Raw genomic sequence first — 22,284 nt, 5'->3', positions numbered from 1 at the left:
CCTCGGCTTATACTCGAGTGAACTCCCCCACCCGCAGTGGTCTTCAACCTGCGGACCTCCAGAGGTTTCAAAACTACATCTCCCAGCAAGCCCGGGCAGCCATCGGCTGTCCGGGCTTGCTGGGAGTTGTAGTTTTGAAACCTCCGGAGGTCCGCAGGTTGAAGACCACTGCGGCCTTCAACATCATCCAGCCCCCTCTCACCCCCTTTAGTTCTGAGTACTCACCTCCGCTCGGCGCTGGTCCGGTGCTGCAGGACTGTCCGGTGAGGAGGTGGTCCGGTGGGATACTGGTTCCGGGCTGCTATCTTCACCGGGGAGGCCTCTTCTAAGCGCTTCGGGCCCGGCCTCAGAATAGTCACGTTGCCGTGACAACGACGCAGAGGTGTGTTCATTGCCAACGTACTTCTGCGTCATTGTCAAGGCAACGCCTCTATTCCGGGCCGGAAGCGCGGAGAAGAGGCGTCCCCGGTGAAGATAGCAGCCCGGAACCACTATCCCACCGGACCACCTCCTCTCCGTACAGCCCTGCAGGACCGGACCAGCGCCGAGCGGAGGTGAGTACTCAGAACTAAAGGGGGTGAGAGGGGGCTGGATGATGTTGAAGGCCGCAGTGGTCTTCAACCTGCGGACCTCCGGAGGTTTCAAAACTACAACTCCCAGCAAGCCCGGACAGCCGATGGCTGCCCGGGCTTGCTGGGAGTTGTAGTTTTGAAACCTCTGGAGGTCCGCAGGTTGAAGACCACTGAGGGCGAATGATGAGAAGAGGATGATGAAGGGGGGGTGTGGGGATGATGAAGGGGGGTGGGGATGATGAAGGGGGGGTGTGGGATGATTACAAGGGGATGATGAAGGGGGGATGTGCGGGATGATAAGGGGATGATGAAGGGGGGGGATGTGTGGGATGATGACAAGGGGGGATGTGTGGGATGATGACAAGGGGATGATGAAGGGGGGGGGATGTGTGGGATGATGACAAGGGGATGATGATGAGGATGTTAATGACGGGTCTGGATGATGACAGGGGGGGATGAGGTATTTCCCACCCTAGGCTTATACTCGAGTCAATAACTTTTCCTGGGATTTTGGGTTGAAATTAGGGGTCTCGGCTCATACTCGGGTCGGCTTATACTCAAGTATATACGGTATATATGTTTGGATTTCCGTAATCTCATTGTGTTCTATAGCTTTGTTCTTGATAAATCTTGAGCCGTAGTTGACAAGCTAGATAATTTAGTGGAGTAGCTCCCACCTCTGCAATTACTTTATTTTCTGCTTTTACAATAACCTGCTCTTATCTGGCAGATGATAGTGTGACTTTCTCAGGAAATGGTTCCTTATACTGTTTCGACGTCTGCTCACCCTTTGTATTGTGTATGACTTTAAATTAACTTGGAATTAAAAAATAAAATAAAAAAATTTCCCTATAAGTCTTTCCATATTTGAAGCTGTATGAAGATCAGTTTTTGTGCTGTGATCTTTAGTTTTTATAGGTATATTTTTATATTGACTGGACTTTACCATTTAAAAAAAAATCTGATCTATGATGTGACAAACCTCAGCAATTCTGACATTTATGGTCATGCTGTCCACTGCTCATGACCATAAAATTATATTTTAATTGCTTACACATTTCTGGGCGCACACCAATACCAAATATGTATATTTTTATTTTGTAAAACGGGGTGATTTCATTTTTAAGGGTCTGTTCGTAAGGGGTCTGACCAATGCTATCTCCCTTAACCTCCAGAACCAGGCTCTTAGAGAGCAAGTGCTGCAGACGCTAGGTCATCCATTCATTTCTGTGAGCACCAGGGATGCTAAAGTTTTGTATTCTGCCATCTTGTGCCCTCCCTTAGAATTAAATGGAGCATGTGTTATCTACAGCACGTGCGATATGAGAGTACCAGCCGATCAGATACTTATCCCCTTTCCTTTGGATAAGGAATAGGTTGCTTTCATTTGACAACCCCATTAATGAAGTATACTTTGTACTGTCCTTCATTTAAAAAGTGTTAAAGAATTTAAAGATTTTTTTTCCCCCCACAATAAGTATTTTTCTAATGTTAACTTTGTCTGCCACAGACAGAAACCACCTCCAAACTCATGAATGGCGATTAGCATGCACTCAAAACTTTAATACCAAGAGCTCCTTTTGGTGAAGAGATGAGGTCTCACCAACCTCAGACGGGTTTGTGCCAATCACTATGGTAATCCCTTGCACTTGGAACTAATAGTACCACAAACTATTTTTTTAAGACAGTAGCTTGAACTAAGGGTAGAACTTTTAAGAGAACAACGTTTACACATTAGGGGGTTTACTAGATTCCAAACAAAGATGTTCTGGGCAACCTGGAGGTACAAGGTGAATATTTCTTTCCTTCATTCATTTCTAAGACCTAAGTGTGCAGAGCTTATACCATTACCACACCACTCCACACCCTGAACACATGCAAGGAATATAATATTTGAATGCCAGCCTTTCTTTGTACTTAAGCAGGGATTCATTAACTGGTCTGAGTGTGGCTGCTGGAAGAGAGGCTGCTGAAAGTTTTAAAAGCCAGGAATTTGAAAGCAGGAGTTTGAGATCCTTGTAAGTGTAACTTTCCTTGCACTGCAGGGACTTAAACTCTCGGTCTTGTGAGTTTAAATTGTAAAATTTACTGTCGGTTTTTGCCTGTTAATCTGTGAAATCCCCCATAATTAGATTGCCTCCATGTTGGAAAATGCAGTCCGGTGTACATCTTGCGCAATGTATGCAATTATTGAACAGCAGTTCAAGGGTGCTGTGCGAGATGTGTGCATGTTGTTAATTTGGAAGCCCAGATCCTGGACAAAGAAGAGCAACAGGCAACACAGATGCATTGACAACTTGGAGAGGAGTCTCCTGCTCACTGAGCAAGTACTCTCTGGGGTAGAGGTGAGGGAGGATAGTGGGATGGAGGAGAAGGACAGTCAGGCAGCTAGCTGGGTTACAGTTAGAAAACGGGGTAGAGGGGAAAGTGTCAGGGAGGCTAGTCCTGATCTTGCAGTACTGTAGCAGGATACTGCCTCTGACTGCCAGGGGGGTGTCTGCTCCAGTAAGGAGGAGTGGAGGGCAGACAAGACAGGTACTGGGGGACTCTATTATTAGGAGGGACAGACAGGGCGATCTGGCACAAAGACCAGTATCGCCGAACAGTGTGTTGTCTTTCTGGCGCTCGAGTTCGGCACATCGTGGATCGGGTTGACAGGTTGCTGGGTGGGGCTGGAGAAGACTCAGCAGTCATGGTACATATTGACACCAATGATAAAGTATGAGGTAGGTGGAGCATCCTTAAAAATGATTTCAGGGACTTAGGCCGCAAGCTTAAGGCAAGGACCTCCAAGGTAATATTTTCTGAATTATTATTTTTACCACGAGCCGCAGAGAGGCATCGGGAGATCAGGGAGGTAAACATGTGGCTCAGAAGCTGGTGTAAGAAGGAAGGGTTTGGGTTCATAGAGAACTGGGCCGACTTCTCTGTCTCATATTGGCTCTACAGTAGGGACGGGCTGCACCTCAATGGGGAGTGTGCAGCTGCGCTTGGGGAGAAGATGACTAGAAGGGCGGAGGAGTGTTTAAACTAGGGACTGGGGGAGAGGGAACCTACAACATAGAAGGGGTAAGATAATGTAGAAAGAGCAGTGGGAATTATTAATGTACCTGGGGGTGGAGTTGAAGGTGTTTTAATAGTTAATAGGGATAGGGTCCATAGAGAAAAAAAACAAAGACATATACCTTTGAATTGCATGTTAACTAATGCCAGAAGTCTGACAAAACTGATTAACTGGAGTTGATAATGTCTGAGAAGAATTACGACATAGTGGGAATAACAGAGACATTGTTGGACGATAGCTATGACTGGGCAGTCAACATACAGGGTTATAGTCTATTCAGGAAGGATCGGACCAAACAGAATGGGGGGAGGCGTTTCTCTATATGTAAAGTCCAGTCTGAAGGCCGCACTGCGGGAGGATATACGGAAAGGAAACGATAATGTGGAGTCCTTATGGGTAGAATTATATGGAGATTAAAAAAATAAAAAATAAAAGATTGGTGCATAAAATGAGAGGGATTGAGCTGGGGGAGAATGTGTGCAAGGGGGTTAACAGGCTCAGCGATCGGAAACAGAGGGTGGATATTAATGGTACTTGTTCTGATTGAGTGACTTTTACTAGTGGGGTACCACAGGGGTCAGTCTTTGGTCCTATCCTATTTAATATATTTATTAATGACCTTGTAGAGGGGTTGAATTGTAAAGTAGAAATCTTTGCAGATGATACTAAACTCTAAAGTGGTCAACACAATAGTGGACAATGCACTGTTACAAATGGATCTGGATAGGTTGGAGGTTTGGACTGGGAAGTGGCAAATGAGGTTCAACACTGATAAATGTAAAGTTATGCACATGGAGAAGAAAAATCCGGGCTGGGATTATGTATTAAATGGGAGAACACTTGGGACAACTTACGTGGAAAAGGATTTAGGAGTCTTACTTAATAGTAAATTTAGCTGTAGTGACCAGTGTCTGGCAGCTGCTGCAGAGGCAAATAAAATCATGGGGTGCATCAATAGGGGCATAGATGCCCATGACATGGAAATAATTCTACCGCTGTACAAATCAGTGGTCAGACCACACATAGAATACTGTGTACAGTACTGGGCACCAGTGTACAAGAAAGATATAGTGGAGCTGGAGAGGGTTCAAAGACGGGCAACCAGGTCAATACGGGGAATGGGGGGACTACAGTACCCAGAAAGATTATCAGAATTAGGGTTATCTAGTTTAGAAAAAAAGAAGGGGTCTTGATGCATTTTTGGAGAGTAATAACATTGCTGGTTATGGATTCTAGATTTTTAGTGACAGAAGGTTGATCCAGGGATCTGTTCTGATTGACATATCTGGAGTCGGGAAGGAATTTTTACCTCTAAGATTAGAGTTTTTTGCCTTCCTTTAGATCTACTCAGTAGGGACTCATTTGGGTTATACGTTGAACTTTATGGACTCTTTTTCAACCCTATGAACTATGTTACATATACGCTTTTTAGGTGTATAAGCTTCTGCAAACTTGGTGGCAAACATCTAACATTTAGTAATTGGCAGGTGTATCTTGTACAGATATCATGTGGGGGTGGGGGGCGCATAGACTGTTGTCGCTAAAATCTGGGAAATTAGGAATAATTTCATACCTCTGCCTAGACATAGACTTGTCTTGTAGCAATGAGTAAAGACTTTTGGATTTCACTAACTCAGAAGTTATCTAAAGCGGTAAAGGGGTTAATGATTTATGGCAATGAAGGGGTAAAGGGGTTGTCTGGTGAAAACTCTTATCCCCCTATCCATTTCAATGGGATCAATGAAGATGCCTAAGTGCTTTGTGCTTCTCCCATAGAAATTAATGGAGTGCATGCTGTAGAGCAGTGTTTCCCAAACGCAGTTCTCAAGTCCCCACAACAGGTCATGTTTTCTGGATTTCCTTAGTCTTTCACAGGTGATTTAATCCTGTCAGTGAATCAGGCATCACCACAGTTAGGTCATGTTTTCTGGATTTTCTTAGTCTTACACAGGTGATATGTTTGGGGTGCTCGAGGACCGCGTTTGGGAAATACTGCTGTAGAGGAATCAAGTTCGGGGATTAGGCGGGTCTCAGCAGAGACCCCTCGGTTAGCTACTTATTTCCTATCCTGTGATAGAAGATAAAGGGGTTGGTCTGGTGAAAACCATGTTAAGATCAATGATGCACAGCGAGAAGGGGTTAATAGCTCTTAAGATCTATTGGTTTTATAAATTCACTTTTTACTCCTGACACTACAGATTTGTCTCTCTCCCTCGCAAAAAGGCAGTGATGAGAGGGAGGCACACTTTTTTTGGGGGGGGCAGGAGAAAAGCAACGCCATCTTTGGAGGTCTTCCCGCTGAACAGGGATCCGTACAGACTACCCCAACTTGCGTACACAAGGTATGCTGACACCATCTTGATGAACTAATTAAGTGATATGATCACTTTCAAACTTTGTTCTTCAGGCGACAGCGCCAGGATCACCTAGGTTATTAGTCCAGATGGAGCGATCATACTAAGTCCCGGCAGAGAAAGTGATTGCTGATTGCTTTCTCTGCTTGTTTTACTGGACCAGGACTGTCACATGGCAGAAGAGTGTTTTCTGGCTTGGCATAAATTTCCAGTCAGTTTCTAAAGCTCTGAAGTTAGAATAAAACACTGACAGTGAAAGCTACCTGAAAAGGTGGCGTGATATGGCTGCTTTGCATTATACATTCTTCCCAGAATTCCCTATGGAGTTCTAATGGCCTATAAATTTCCACACGTTATTGAATTGTCCTTAAAAGATAGAAACTAACCCCTTTTATATACAGCCCGGGATGCTTATATATAGCACCTCAAGCCATATATAAAAAGTCTATTACCCTCCTCCAATCCCCCCTACAGGGATAAGAGGTGGCTACTGTTCAGATGGCTTCCACTTCCTGCTAGTCATGGTGCTTCCTTGTTCCTTTGACACTGTTGAAGCTAGCAATTGGCTGTGTGAGGTAGTTCCTTTGGGGAGGATGAGTCACCGAAACAAGGAAGCAATGATGATTAGCAGGGACTGGAATCCATCTGAACAACAGCTATGGGGATCAGGTTAGGTAAGTAACACATTTTTCTCATACGTAAATATGCCTAGTACGAAACCAGTAAGTTATGTGAAACCAGTAAGTTATGTTACAGCACAAAATGTGATTGCGTCACTGGATCCTGCACCCACTTCTTGGATGAAAATAGGTGATTTTTATGCCTAGTGCGTATTAAAAAAATGTTTCCATTTGTAGCAGGATGTCTGAGGTAGCAGAGCATCACCAAACCTCTCAATAACATTTTTTTCTTAACGCTAAAAACATGTATTTTAAAGTAAAAAAATAAAAATAAAAAAATAGAGAATCTACAAATGTTTTCCAATAGAGGGGAGAAATAAAATAAATTTCAGTTTACTTGACTTACAACTCCTTGTGTTTGTCTTCAGCCAAAATCTGATCATTTGCCTTTAAGCCATATCTATGGAAACAAAAAAATTGCAGTATTAATAGGAAGTTTTCTCACAAAAGAATACAAGCTATTGTAAGCAATAAATCAAGTAATTAATAAAAACACATACTAGAGGAACGATTGCATTCCATAAAACTAAGAGGGTACAGAAATCTAAATGTCAGAATCTTTGAAATCTAGCATTGTTTATGTATCCTTAAGTGAGTGTTTCCAGGACTTCAAACGCTGCATAAGATCATTGCTAAATCCCTCTCTAATTCTTACACAGATTAAAATAAACAGATTTGGGATATGGAAGTTAGAAGTAATAGGTTTAACTGATTAAATGGATCAGAAATACAGATTTAAATTACCCGATTACTTTAAGAACACTTTGTATAAGTCATGCTGGATGTCCTGTGAACCTCTAAAACCACCTGCTCTACTACATACCAGCTAGTGACCATTGTTACAATAATAACTGATCAGCTGGATTAGGATTCCAACAGGTTTTAAACAGCTGTATGCCCTGGAGGTAGCCTTCTGTTCAATCTGAAGCAGGACTCCCTGCAGCAACCTCTGTATGTCAAGAAATGATCAGACCAGGAGAGGTTTTTTACTGCTCTGGACAATTCCTGACATGGACAGAGGAGGTGGAGGTAGGGAGCACTGTGTCAGACTGGAAATAGTTACATGGCTTCCTCCAGGGCATACAGCAGCTAACCAGTACTGGAAGGCTAGAGTATTTTTCTTAAATAGAGGTAATGTAAAAATTTGTATAACTTCCTGAAACCAGTCAACTTAAATGGGTACTATCACTAAAGCAAATTTTTGCTATTGCACTCCGTATGGTAAATAAAAAATATTTTTAATGTTTTATTTGTGTAAAAAAAAAAAAAAAACTGCAGTCGGGAGTGCTGATTAGGGATCGACCGATTATCGGTTTGGCCGATATTCACGATTTTGGATGTTATCTGTATCAGCAATTACCTTGTCGATATTCCTATAATGTCCCGCCCCCCCGCACCTCCCCCACCGCACCGGCCAGAAACTGTTGCTGCCGCTGCCCCATTGCCTCCACTATTCCTGGTTTTGTAATTGCCTATTCCCGGGGTCCAGGGCTTCTTCTGGCTCCTGCGTGTCCTATGTTACGCTGTGCACTGCGCAGCGCAATGACGAGTGACGTCCTCAACGCGACAGCTCAGGAGAATGCCACAGGAGCCAGAAGAAGCGTGGAGCCCGGGAACAAGTAATTATAAAACCGGGGATGGTGGAGGCAATGGGGCAGTGGCGGCGGCAGTCTCTGGCCAGGGCGGTCGCGGTGGCAGGACTCATGACAGGCAGGGGGAGAGAAGCGGGTGGCAGCTGCGGTCTCTGGCACCGCAAAAGCTGTTTCAGTTCATTGATTTAAAGCACCCGCTTATACAGATATTCCGGTATAAGTTATCAGCCATAACCTCCAAAGAGTATCGGTATCGGTCCTAAAAAAAAAAAAAACGATATCTGTCAATCCCTAGTGCTGATGTAGCAGAGTGATGGAGGACGTTCTCCCCTGTATGGCTTGAGATGATGTAAAGCCTGCTGGGTAACGCCCCTTCCCAGTCTGTGAATCCGATTGAGACTGAGCAGAAAACACAGAGCAATACCAAGGTAGAATACTAAAAAAAACAATAAAAACAAAGGCAGGGGGTGGTTTATCATGAAGGGGGCAGTGAACTGGGAGGATTATAAAATTTAATAAGATCATGAGAGGTACTATTTTTCTCTACATTACAGCTTTAAAATATCCAGTTGTGGTCTGAACCCAGTGAATACTGGTGATAAAAACAATTAAGCAAAAGTAAAGACTTGACCGCCACTGCAGCGGTCGAGTGTGCAATACTGCCAGGTCATTCCAAATCTCAGTCTCAAGATCGCAGGGGAACCAAGCAGTCTGACCCCCAGTGTTTAGACACCATTTCACAATTAAATAAATCGGGAATAAGTAGCAACAGTGGTTAAAAAGCCTTCAAGGACCAGTAAACTTTTATCTGCTCTGTTTCCGGCAGTCATAACTAAGATTTTTTTCAATGTAGCTGTAAGATGCTTTATTTCATGTAACTTTACACAGAATCAATGTTAATGTACTGTTCTGACTAAACATTTTTGTTTTGTTTTTTTGTAAAAAAACAAAGGAGCAGAGAAGTGATTAGATAAACATGATTAAATTCTCATTCTTTTGGGGGGAAAAAGCATACAAAAATAAAGTAAAATAAAAAGTGTCATAGGGTGGTAGCACAGTGTGTGGAAAGCTTACTTGTCCAAAAAGTCCTTGTCTACAACAGCACATATATCCAGGAGAGGGTTTCCCATGCCAAAAAGGAGATTTTCACTGAAATAAAAGCAAAAACAAAATGAGTTACAGAAAACTGTCATTGTATTTCATCTTGAGGTCTTCATTAAAGGAGTTACCCGTCTGTCTCCAGGTTGTGTGTGGTTTTATAACTCGGCTCCATTCACTTCAATGGGACTGAGCTACAGAACCACACCCAACATGGAGACATACAGGGAGCAGTTTTTGAAAGAAAGTAGCTGCGTTTATCTATTCCTGGATAACCCCTTTAATGGAGACCTCAAGATGAAATACAATCTTGTGAAGTCTGCATAATAGTGTAAACAATTGTAATTTTTACATATCCATCTTTACACTTAACTTGGGAGGACTCAAAACAAATAATGGGATTTGACGCTTTATCTACAGGACACAATTTTGTGAGGTCCTACACTAGGACATCCTTAAAAGGGGCACTCCGTTGGAAACATCTTATCCCCTATCCAAAGGAAGAGGGATAAGATGTTGGATCGCGGTGGGTCCCGCCAATGGGGATCATCTTGATGTCGCGCCATGCCCCCCTTCATTCATGCTAGCACAGCCATCACGCCTCCTCCCATAGAGATGAATGGAGGGGGCGTGGCAGCTTGCATTGCCAGTCATCAGGCACAGAGGCGTTCACTCCATGCACCGCATGACGGGGGAGCCGGGCCGGAGATCGCGGAGGTCCCCAGCAGCAGGACCCCCACGATCTAACATCTTATCCCCTATCCTTTGGATAGGGGATAAAATGTTTCCAGAGGAGTACCACTTTAAAGTTAGGTCTAGGTCTGCAATAAAGCAAACTTGTCATAGTGAGTCTGGGCTAGGCTCTGAATAGTTTGTAAGTGTCTGGGCTACAAACCCCAAAAATGTTGGCCTAGTATTTGCATAGGGCTTTAATAGGGATCTTTAAGATATAAATTGAAATAGGGATCTGATAGCTATACTGCCACCATTCTCTTTTTCTAGATTTTATTCACAGAGCAGCACGGGACAGCAGCAGAGTGGCCACAGGACCAGGACCACAGTAGAGAGAGAGAGAGTAGAGGAAGTCCAATAACTGGGTGTGCAGCTGGCTTCAGCTCTAAGCATTCATGTTTCTTACGCTCATGTTGCAGAAAATGACATTCGGAAATGCCTAGGTTTAACCCCTTTAGGACCAAGGGCCTTCAGGTATGCCCTGATGTCCTGGGACTTAAAGGACCAGCCGGGAAGGGACTGGCTAGTGAGATGCCATTTCATAACTACAACCGCCAGCATGCACTGACCGACAAAGGGCATGCTGGAAGTTGTAGTAGTATGCCTCCAGCTGTTGCATAACTACAAATCACAACATGCACTTTGGCTGTCACTGCATGCTTAGAGTTATAGTTTTTGCAACAGCTGAAGGCACACCGGTTGCAAAACACAGTTTGTTACCTAACTCAGTGTTTTGCAACCAGTGTGCCTTCAGCTGTTGCATGACTACAACCCCCAGCATGCACGGAAAGCCAAAGGGCATGCTGTGAGTTGTAGTTTAGCAACAGCTGAACGCCCGCCCCCCCCCCCCCCCCCAAAGTGAATGTACAGGGTACATTCACAGGGGTGGGGTTTACAGAGAGTTTCTAGCTTCAAGTTTGAGATGCAGGAAATTTTCAGTTGCAGGTCAAACTCCCAGCGCGAAATTCGCTGTGAACCCCCACCCGTGTGAATGTACCCTAAAACACTACACAAAATAAAACGTAAGACAATACATATACCCCTACACAGTAAAAATGGAAGAAAAAACGGATACAGTAAAATTAACATTGAAGTCTATGGAAAACTGATAGGCCTTTAATGTCATCTGTTTGCATAAATTTTTGTTCCGTTTTCACTTCTGAGCATGCCCAGAAAAAAAAAAAAAAATAATTTGGTTTATTAACTGAACAACAGATACAAACGGATAACATCCATTTGCATCAGTTATTGTCAGTTTTTTTTTTCAACAGTCCGTTTTTATTTTTGACGGGAGAAGAACGGCACAGGTCTAGACGGCCGTGTGAACGAGATAATTGTATCTCAGCTCCGATTGAAGAGAATGAAAGCTGAGCTACAGTAATACAGAAAGACCACTAAACATGCATAGCCACCTGCTTTCGCCTCTGTTTCACAGTGTTGGACCACACTGCAGCACTAGCAAAAAGATGATCGTCAGGGATGCCCGGTGTGAGCATTTCAGCGATCAATACATTTTACTTTAACCCCTTAAGGATGCTGCCTGTTTTTACCTTAAATGACCAAGCCCAACTTTTCAAATCTAAGATTCAAAATGTGTGACCCATAATCCGGGACACAGAAAATGGGGACTTGTTTCCAAAGCGCTTCTCCTCTGGTTAGTAAGTGGTAAGTCCAGGCAGAAAGATTCTTAGGTATATAAGGAATTTATTGCAACACTTAGTTTCGAGCCTTATGCCAGGCTCTTCTTCAGGCATATATATTTTATATGCCTGAAGAAGAGCCTGGCATAAGGCTTGAAACTCAGTGTTGCAATAAATTCCTTATATACCTAAAAATCTTTCTGCCTGGACTTACCACTTACTAACCAGAGGAGAAGCGCTTTGGAAACAAGTCCCCATTTTCTGTGTCCCGGATTATGGGTCACACGTTTTGAATCTTACCTTGATACTGAGTGTCTAGAACACTCAGAGGGGATCCTGGAGCTGCTGACCTCACGTCCATTGAGTGATTCTACATGCCTGCATAGGTGTTGTGCCCTCAGCACAACGCCCTCTGCTAAGCCTTATACTTAGTTGTCTAAGGGGCTTTCCTTTTTTCATATACAACATTTCAAATCTGACCTGTCTCTCTAATTGGAAATACCTCTGACATGCTTTTACTTAGCGACACGATTCTAATATATTTATATCTTTTGTTGATTCATGCAGCATTTTTTTGTAAAAAAAAAAAAAAAAAATTAAAATAAAACTCCAAAACTTTTTTTTTTTATGGCATTCACTGTATGGTAAAAAAAAATTTATTTTTATTCTGTGGGTCGGTACGATTATGGCGATACCTTTATGTTTTTTCCTTTTCTCAAAATTTTTTCCACTTTTTGTCTTGTCATGTTCTGACAGCCAAAACTTTTTTTTGTCCACCATTGCTTATTTTTTGTGGGATAAGCTGTACTTTTTATTGATACCGTTTTTGCGATTCATGCTACCTTTTTATCTTTTTTATTCCACGGTTTGGACCAAAATTAGCATTTTTTTTTTTTTATTATTTATTTATTTTTTTTTTACAGCGTTGACTGTGCAGGATAAAAACCATTTTCGTTTTATTGTACAAGTTGTTAAGGACATGGCAATATGTATTATGTATAGGTTTAGGCTAAGGCTGCACAATATGGGGAAAATATGCGATTTTGGGCCTAAATATTGCGATTTTGATATGCGATGCAATATAATAAATGGTGAAATCCCACCAAATCATGTCCAATCTCCTCAGTTTTACAACTATCCACCCATTTTCAGCCCACCGCCAATTACAGATCTCCCTCTTCAGCCCCCCCCCCCCCCGGTCCCATGACATATTTCCCTATGTCACATCCCCCCCATATCACATCTAACCCCCCCCCCCCCCCCGTCACATTCCCCCTCCCCACATTACCCCATTATCACATCTCACCCCGTCAGACTTCCCCCCCCCCCCGCGTCAGTCTTCCTTCCATGTCACATTCCAGTCACAATCTTTCCCCGTTGTCACATTCTCCCCCCCATGTCACATTCTCCGTTCCATCACAATCTTCGTTCCATGTCACATTCCCATCACAATCCTTCCCTCCTTTATACATTCTTCGCCCCCAATCAAATTCTCCCCCCCCCCCCCTTCAAATTCTCTGACACACCGAAAAATAATTTTCCCCAACAGCCTATCACTGGCTTGACATGTGACACTGCTGCGGCCAGTGATTGCCTGAAAAGGGAAAGGTCCTACTAGTTGAATGGTGAAGAGACACCGGACCACATGGAGTGAAACAGCATCTGCAGGGACCAGGAGTAGGTGAGCGGAAGGTTTTATTTTCCTACCTGCGCCCTTTTACTTAGCTCAGTGTTTTTTGACAGCCTTTGCGGGTCCGGGAATGCTGGGACTTGTAGTTTTGCTACAACTGGAGGCACCCTGGTTGGGAAACACTGACTTTTAGTATTTAAATTTGTTTTCACCTGCTCTAGCCGCCCGCAGCAGCACACAGGAACCAGCCTGAGCAGATAATGGTAAGTTTTCCTGTGGGGCCGTATCGCTATATCGCAATAAGCAAAAATTGTGATTTGACTGCTTTTGCGATATATTGTGCAGCCCTAGTTTGGGCGTTATTTTATTTTCTGGGTGATACAGGGTTTTATTGGAAAAGGGGCATTTTTTTTTCCACCTTAACCCCTTGGGGACGAAGCCCATTGTAACCGTCAAGGGGTTATCCACCATAATGTGATTTTAGTAGGTACCTGGCATACAGTAATGGACATGCTAAGGAAGGATCTGCGCTTGTCTTGGGGATAAATGGCTATGTTGTGAGATTACTATAATTCTGTGTAAAGCTTTTTGTGAACTGGTATTTCCTGTTTCAGTTTTCTTTTGACTACAAATCCCATAATTCCATTTTCCTCCCTCCCACACATCAGCCACCACACCCATTGAAACAAATGAGCTGCATCCATTCCAAAGACCTGTGGTTTTCAATCAGGGGGCCTACAGCTGTTGCATTAGTTGCAGATTGATCTCTCTCCCACCAAGCATTCCCTCCACCCATTGAAGCAGACAGGCTCCCTGTCATCAGCTGAGTAGTGAGTCAGGTCTCAGCCGCATTGCAACCTGGGAAAAATCTGTGACTACAGTCAATATACTATTAAAAATAAATATTGGGGTGAAAATCACAAGAATTGTGACACACACACACACACACACACACACACAGGTACAGACACTATATTATGAACTACATTAAGTTTACAGCCTCTGTAGCATAGTCAAATTTAACCCCTTGGGGACGAAGCCCATTATAACCCTAAGGACGGGAGCATTTTTTGCAATTCTGACCACTGTCACTTTAAGCATTAATAACTCTGGGATGCTTTTACTTTTCATTCTGATTCAGAGACTGTTTTTTCGTGACATATTCTACTTTATGTTAGTGGTAAATTTTAGTCTATACTTGCATCATTTCTTGGTGAAAAATTCCAAAATTAGATGAAAAAATTTAAAATTTCGAATTTTTCTAACTTTGAAGCTCTCTGCTTGTAAGGAAAACAGACATTCCAAATAAATTATATACTGATTCACGAATACAATATGCCTACTTTATATTTGCATCATAAAGTTGACATGTTTTTACTTTTGGAAAACATCAGAGGGCTTCAAAGTTCAGCAGCAATTTTCCAATTTTTCACAAAATTTTCAAAATCGGAATTTTTCAGGGACCAGTTCAGTTTTGAAGTGGATTTGAAGGGCCTTCATATTAGAAATACCCCACAAATGACCCCTTTATAAAAATGCACCCCTCAAAGTATTCAAAATGACATTTAGAAAGTTTGTTAACCCTTTAGGCGTTTCACAGGAATAGCAGCAAAATGGAGAAAATTCAAAATCTTCATTTTTTTTTTTACACTCGCATGTTCTTGTAGACCCAGTTTTTGAATTTTTACAAGGGGTAATAGGAGGGAAAAAAAATTGTAACCCAATTACTCTCGAGTAAGGAAATAACTCATGTGTATGTCAAGTGTTCGGTGGGAGCAGTAGAGGGATCAGAAGGGAAAGAGCAACAATGGGATTTTGGAGAGTGAATTTTTCTGAAATGGTTTTTGAGGGGCATGTCACATTTAGGAAGCCCCTATGGTTCCAGAACAGCAAAAAAAAAAAAAAACCACATGGCATACTATTTTGGAAACTACACCCCTCAAGGCACGTAACAAGGGGTCCAGTTAGCCTTAACACCCCACAGGTGTTTGACGACTTTTAGTTAAAGTCTGATGTGTAAATGAAAAAAAAAATTTCTTCACTGAAGTGCAGTATTTTCCCCAAATTTACCATTTCTACTAAGGGTAATGGGAGAAAATGCCCCCCAAAATTTGTAACCTCATCTCTTCTGAGTATGGAAATACCCCATGTTAGGATCTAAAATACTCTGTGGTTTTCCCATTAACCCTTGTGAAAAAGAAAAATTTGGGCTAACAGCCACCCCTTTGCAAATCCCCAACTTAGGTCTAAAATGTACATGGTGCACTCTCACTCTGGAGCCCTGTTGTGCGCCTGCAGAGAACTTTGCGTCCACATATGGGGTATGTACGTACTCTGGAGAAATTGCGTTACAAATTTTGGGAGTCTATTTTCCATTAACTCTTGTGAAATTGAAAAGTATGGGGCAATACAAGCATGTTAGTGTAAAAAATATATATATTTTTTTTACAACAACATGCTGGTGTAGACCCTTACTTTACCCTTTCATAAGGGAGTAAAAGTGCCTCCGCTACCAAAAATAGCCTACGGTAGTGTTTCCCCAAACAGGGTGCCTCCAGCTGTTGCAAAACTCCCAGCATGCTTGGCCAGTCAGTGGCTGTCCAGCAATACTGGGAGTTGCTGTTTTGCAACAGCTGGATAAACAGTTTTGGAAACTGTTCCTGTCGTAGGAGACTTAACATTTTTATAGGGGGGGTACTGTAAGGGTGTGTGTACATTTAGCATTTTACTCTATTTTGTGTTAGAGTAGTGTTTTTAGGGTTCATTCATATGGTGGGGGTTCACAGCGGGTTCCCCTCTGGGAGTTAGAGCTGCAGCGGAAAATTTGCCCCAGCTCAAACTTAAAAGCAGAAAACTTGCTGGGGGGGGGGGGGCGGCAAACCTCCATCTGTTGCAAAACTACAATTCCCAGCATGCACTGACAGACCGTGCATGCTGGGAGTTGTAGTTATGCAACAGCTGGAGGCAGTGGGTTGGGAAACACCGAGTTAGGAAACAGACCGTGCTTCCCAACCGGTGTGTTGCAAACACTACAACTCCCAGCATGACCGGACAGCCGAAGGGCATGACGGGTTTTGTGGTTATGCAACAACTGGAGTAGAACAGTTTGGGGCCCTACAACTCCCAGCATGCCTGGACTGTCTGGGCATGCCGAGAGTTGTTTTGCAACATCTGGAAGGGAACAGTTTGGAGACCACTGCACAGTGGTCTCCAAACTGTGGCCTGCCAGATGTTGAAAAACTGCAACTCCCAGCATGCCCAGACAGCCAAAGGCTGTCTGGGCATGCTGGGAGTTGTAGTTTTGAAACTCCTAGAAGCAGTGAAGATAACTTTACAGTTATCTTCACTGCTGCCTCTGACTCTGCCTCCACTTGTCTGGCGCCGATCCCCCCCAGCCACACTGGACACCACAGCTGTTGCTGCCATCTTCCGCTGCTCTGACCGGACTTGGGGATCTGGACTCTAACCCGACCTTCTGGCACACTAACCAGTCCAGCAGCAGCAACAGGCTTGTCCATGAGTCATGGACAAGAGATGACTCAAGGACAATGCTGCATGAGCAGACACCAATCAACTCAGGGAGGGACACAACCCTGCCGAGTGGATTTCTCCCACTGATCTAATGAAAAGAGGTATTTTTATAATATAGGCAATAAAGGCATACAAACAGCTGTACATGGTCAGGATTAGGTACAGAGTAACATTCAATTTTTTTGGGGGGGGGATCTGACAGGTACGCTTTAAATGTTAGCATCCTACTCAATCTATAAAAGTGAACAAGAATTATTTTCTCAGACCGCAAGCAAGAACCTTAAAATTTCAAATTGCTCTGGGAAAATGAAAGCTGAGCTGTAATTGGTTGGCATGCACAAATAATTTTTTGTTTTGAACATTATGATTAAACTGGTCCAAAGTACACTAAAAAGTGACAAATTCATTATACAGTGATGAGGATTTACTTAATACTAGAGATGTCCTGATACCGATACTAGTATCGGTATCGGGGCCGATACTAGCCATTTCCATGGTATCGGGGACTCATTCAATGTCGCCAATACCAAATCAGAATACCCCCCACTTGGGTTTTATGGCAGATGTGTCATGAAAAGTTACTAAATAGTTATGACTTGCAATACTTTTAATGTCATGTGTCTTACAGGTCGCACACTGCCAGCACACTGCCACAGTGGACTGATAAAGAGGAAGCCCCCCCCAACAGGCTTCATTTCTGCTGCAGATGAAAAGTGATAACAAGCAAAGCAGCAAATGAATCGAGCGATTTACTGCTGGCTACAAAAATTTTTATTTTTCTTTGTCCAGTTTAGATATCATCTGGCTATTAAAAACAATATTAACGGCAAATTTATCCATCCCTACTTTACAAGAATAATTTAGTTGTTGCCCCACTAACCACTCTGTAAAACTGTCTTCAAGAATTAACGTCAAAGACTAAAGCACATTCTAAAAGTGACTGAGCATGTTAGCCCTATGTAAGCAATGCAGGATGTAACAGTCACCAGGCAGAGAACCCAACCATAAACCTCTGAGCTTTACAGTGCTCAAGGCTACTGTCAAATTTTTCATGCACATTGCCAATGACAGTAAAGTAAGATTGCCCATTGTTGCTATTTAAGAGACAATACTTGAAAGGTGTTTTTTCATGCATTGAATTCATCCAGTCAAATGTGAAAGCATTAAAAAGCTAAAAGAAAAACAATGCTTAACCCCTTAAGGACACAGCCCATTTTCACCTCTAGGACGCAGCCTTTTTTGCACATCTGACCACTGTCACTTTAAACATTAATAACTCTGGAATGCTTTTACTTATCAATCTGATTCCGAGATTGTTTTTTCGTGACATATTCTACTTTAACATAGTGGTAAATTTTTGTGGTAACTTGCATCCTTTCTTGGTGAAAAATCCCAAAATTTGATGAAAAAATTGAAAATTTTGCATTTTTCTAACTTTGAAGCTATCTGTTTGTAAGGAAAATTGATATTCCAAATATTTTTTTTGGATTCACATATACAATATGTCTACTTTATATTTTAATCATAAAATTGACATGTTTTTACTTTTGGAAGACACCAGAGGGCTTCAAAGTTCAGCAGCAATTTTACAATTTTTCACAAAATTTTCAAACTCGCTATTTTTCATGGACCAGTTCAGGTTTGAAGTGGATTTGAAGGGTCTTCATATTAGAAATACCCCATAAATGACCCCATTACAAAAACTGCACCCCCCAAAGTATTCAAAATGACATTCAGTAAGTGTTTTAACCCTTTAGGTGTTTCACGGTAAAAGCAGCAAAGTGAAGGAGAAAATTCAAAATCTTCATTTTTTACACTTGCATGTTCTTGTAGACCCAATTTTTGAATTTTTACAAGGGGTAAAAGGATAAAATTTATACTTGAATTTGTAGCCCAATTTCTCTCGAGTAAGCACATACCTCATATGTCTATGTAAATTGTTCGGCGGGCGCAGTAGAGGGCTCAGAAGCGAAGGAGCGACAAGGGGATTTTGGAGAGTACGTTTTTCTGAAATGGTTTTTTGGGGGCATGTTGCATTTAGGAAGCCCCTATGGTGCCAAAACAGCAAATAAAAAAAACATGGCATACCATTTTGGAAACTAGACCCCTTGAGGAACGTAAAAAGGAATTAAGTGAGCCTTAATACCCCACAGGTGTTTCATGACTTTTGCATATGTAAAAAAAAAAATAAAATTTTCACTAAAATGTGTGTTTCCCCCCAAATTTCACATTTTTGCAAGGGTTAATAGCAGAAAATACCCCCCAAAATTTGTAACCCCATCTCTTCTGAGTATGGAGGTACCCCATAAGTTGACCTGAAGTGCATTACGGGCGAACTACAATGCTCAGAAGAGAAGGAGTCATATTTGGCTTTTTGAGAGCAAATTTTGCTCGGGGGGCATGTCGCATTTAGGAAGCCCCTATGGTGCCAGGACAGCAAAAAAAAAACGACATGGCATACCATTTTGGAAACTAGACTCCTTGAGGAACGTAACAAGGGATAAAGTGAACCTTAATACCCCACAGGTGTTTCACGACTTTTGCATATGTAAAAAAAATAATTTTTTTTTTACCAAAAATGCTTGGTTTAGCAAAAATTTAACATTTTTAAAAAAGGTAATAGCAGAAAATACCCCCCAACATTTGAAGCCCAATTTCTCCCGATTCAGAAGACACCCAATATGGGGATGAAAAGTGCTCTGCTGGCGCACTACAGGTCTCAGAAGAGAAGGAGTCACATTTGGCTTTTTGGAAGCAAATTTTGCTCTGGGGGCATGCCGCATTTAGGAAGCACCTATGGTGCCAGGACAGAAAAAAAAAAACACATGGCATACCATTTTGGAAACTAGACCCCTTGGGGAACGTAACAAGGGGTAAAGTGAACCTTAATACCCCACAGGTGTTTCACGACTTTTGCATATGTAAAAAAAAAAATATTTTTTTTACACTAAAATGCTTGTTTTCCCCCAAATTTTACATTTTTACAAGGGATAATAGCAGAAAATACCCCCCAAAATTTGTAACCCCATCTCTTCTGAGTATGGAAATACCCAATAAGTGGACGTGAAGTGCACTGGGGGCGAACTACAATGCTCAGAAGAGAAGGAGCATCATTGAGCTTTTGGAGAGAGAATTTGGCCATGTGCATTTCCAAAGCCCCCCGTGGTGCCAGAACAGTGGACCCCCCACATGTGACCCCATTTTTAAAACTACACCCCTCACGGAAGGTAATAAGGGGTGCAGGGAGAATTTACACCCCACTGGCATTTGACGTATCTTTGGAACAGTGGGCTGTGTAAATTAAAAATTTTATTTTTCATTTTCACAGACCCCTGTTTCAAAGATCTGTCAGACACCTGTGGGGTGTAAATGCTCACTGTACCCCTTGTTACATTCCGTGAGGGGTGTAGTTTCCAAAATGGGGTCACATGTGGGTATTTATTGTTTTGCACTTATGTCAGAACCACTGTAAAATCAGCCACCCCTGTGCAAATCACCAATTTAGACCTCAAATTTACATGGTGCACTCTCCCTTCTGAGCCTTGTTGTGCGTCCCCAGAACACTTTGCGCCCACATATGGGGTATCTCCGCCCTCAGGAGAAAATGCGTTACAAACTTTGGAGGCTTTTTTTCTTTTACCGCTTGTGAAATTTTAAAGTATGGGGCAACACCAGTATGTTAGTGTACAAAAATGTTTTTTTTTTTTACACTAACATGCTGGTGTAGACCCCAACTTTACCTTTTCATAAGGGGTAAAAGGAGAAAAAGCCCCCCAAAATTTGTTAGGCAATTTCTCCCGAGTACGGCGATACCCCATATGTGGCCCTAAACTGTTGCCTTGAAATACGCCAGGGCTCCAAAGTGAGAGCGCCATGTGCATTTGAGGCCCAAATTAGGGATTTGCATAGGGGTGGACATAGGGGTATTCTAAGCCAGTGATTCCCAAACAGGGTGCCTCCAGCTGTTGCTAAACTCCCAGCATGCTTGGACAGTCAATGGCTGTCCGGAAATGCTGGGAGTTTTTGTTTTGCAACAGCTGGAGGTTCCGTTTTGGAAAAACTGCTGTAGGATACGTTTTTCATTTTTATTGGGGGGGAAGGGGTGGTGGGGGGGGGGGGGGGGCAGTGTACGTGTGTATATGTAGTGTTATACTCTTTATTTTATGTTAGTGTAGTGTAGTGTTTTTAGGTTACATTCACACTGACGGCGGATTACACTGAGTCTCCCGCTAGGAGTTTGAGCTGCGGCTGCTGCAGCTCAAACCTGAAGCAGGGAATTCACTGTAATCCGCCGCCAGTGTGAATGTAACCTGTACATTCACATGGGAGGGGGGGGGGGGCAAAACTACAACTCCCAGCATGCACTGACAGAACGTGCATGCTGGGAGTTGTAGTTTTGCAACAGCTGGAGGCACACTGGAAAATACTGAGTTGGGTAATAGAACCTATTACCTAACTCGGTATTTCCCAACCAGTGTGCCTCCAGCTGTTGCAGAACTACAACTCTCAGCATGTACTGATTGCCAAAGAGAATGCTGGGAGATGTAGTTATGCAACAGCTGGATGCACGCAAGTACAACTCCCAGCATGCCGAGACAGCCATTTGCTGTTCCTGAATGCTGGGAGTTGTAGTTTTGCAAGATTTAGAGGGGTTCAGGCTGGAGATCACTGACAGTGGTCTCTAAACTGTGGCCCTCCAGATGTTGCAAAACTACAAATCTCAGCATGCTAAGACAGCAAACTGCTGTCTGAGCATGCTGGGAGTTGTAGTTTTGTAATATCTGGAGGGCTACAGTTTAGAGACCACTGTCAGTGATCTCTAGCCTGAACCCCTCTAAATCTTGCAAAACTACAACTCCCAGCATGCCAACACAGCAAACAGCTGTCAAGGCATGGTGGGAGTTGTAGTTTTGCAACATCTGGAGGGCGACAGTTTAGAGACCACTCTCTAAACTGTCGCCCTGCAGATGTTGCTAGGCAACAGACTCTGCACACGCGGCGTCATACTTACCTCCACCGCCGCCGTGATCACAGCCGCCGCCGCCGCCGGGTAAGTGATCGCCGCCGCCGCCGCTACTGCACGGTTCCCCCCGCAGTGCCCGGACACCGATGGGCGGGCATAGCGCGGGGAACCGAACTTTAACCCCCCCCGCCCCCAGTCTGCTATTGGTCGGGCCGCTCCGCCGATCAATAGCAGGGATAGGAGGGGTGGCAACCCTGCCACCTCACTCCTATCTCTTCAAGGGGGATCGAGGGTGTCTTGGACACCCCCGATCCCCCTTATTTTATCGCGGCGCCGCGATTGATGGGCAGGGGGAGAGCGCTCCCCCTGCAAACACCATAGATGCCGTGATCAGACTGATCACGGCATCTATGGGGTTAATGCTGCCG

The 22,284-nt window shown here is 43.2% G+C and overlaps 1 protein-coding gene across 2 annotated transcripts in view; it reads right to left on the bottom strand.

Annotated features, from left to right (window-relative positions):
- Positions 1-22,284, bottom strand: part of ADK (adenosine kinase) — a 343,651-nt gene that overhangs the window by 246,396 nt on the left and 74,971 nt on the right. For both annotated transcript variants that reach the window (XM_056531262.1, XM_056531263.1), the window contains exons 2-3: positions 9,337-9,411; positions 7,017-7,070 (exon numbers count right to left, since the gene is read on the bottom strand). In XM_056531262.1, coding sequence (XP_056387237.1) covers positions 7,017-7,070; positions 9,337-9,411 — 129 coding nt within the window. The remainder of the gene's footprint in view (positions 1-7,016; positions 7,071-9,336; positions 9,412-22,284) is intronic.

Source organism: Hyla sarda, chromosome 7, assembly GCF_029499605.1.
Source record: "Hyla sarda isolate aHylSar1 chromosome 7, aHylSar1.hap1, whole genome shotgun sequence".
NCBI lineage: Eukaryota > Metazoa > Chordata > Amphibia > Anura > Hylidae > Hyla > Hyla sarda.
The sequence above is the reverse complement of the archived record's forward strand: the minus strand, read 5'-3'. Positions and strand labels throughout refer to the sequence as shown.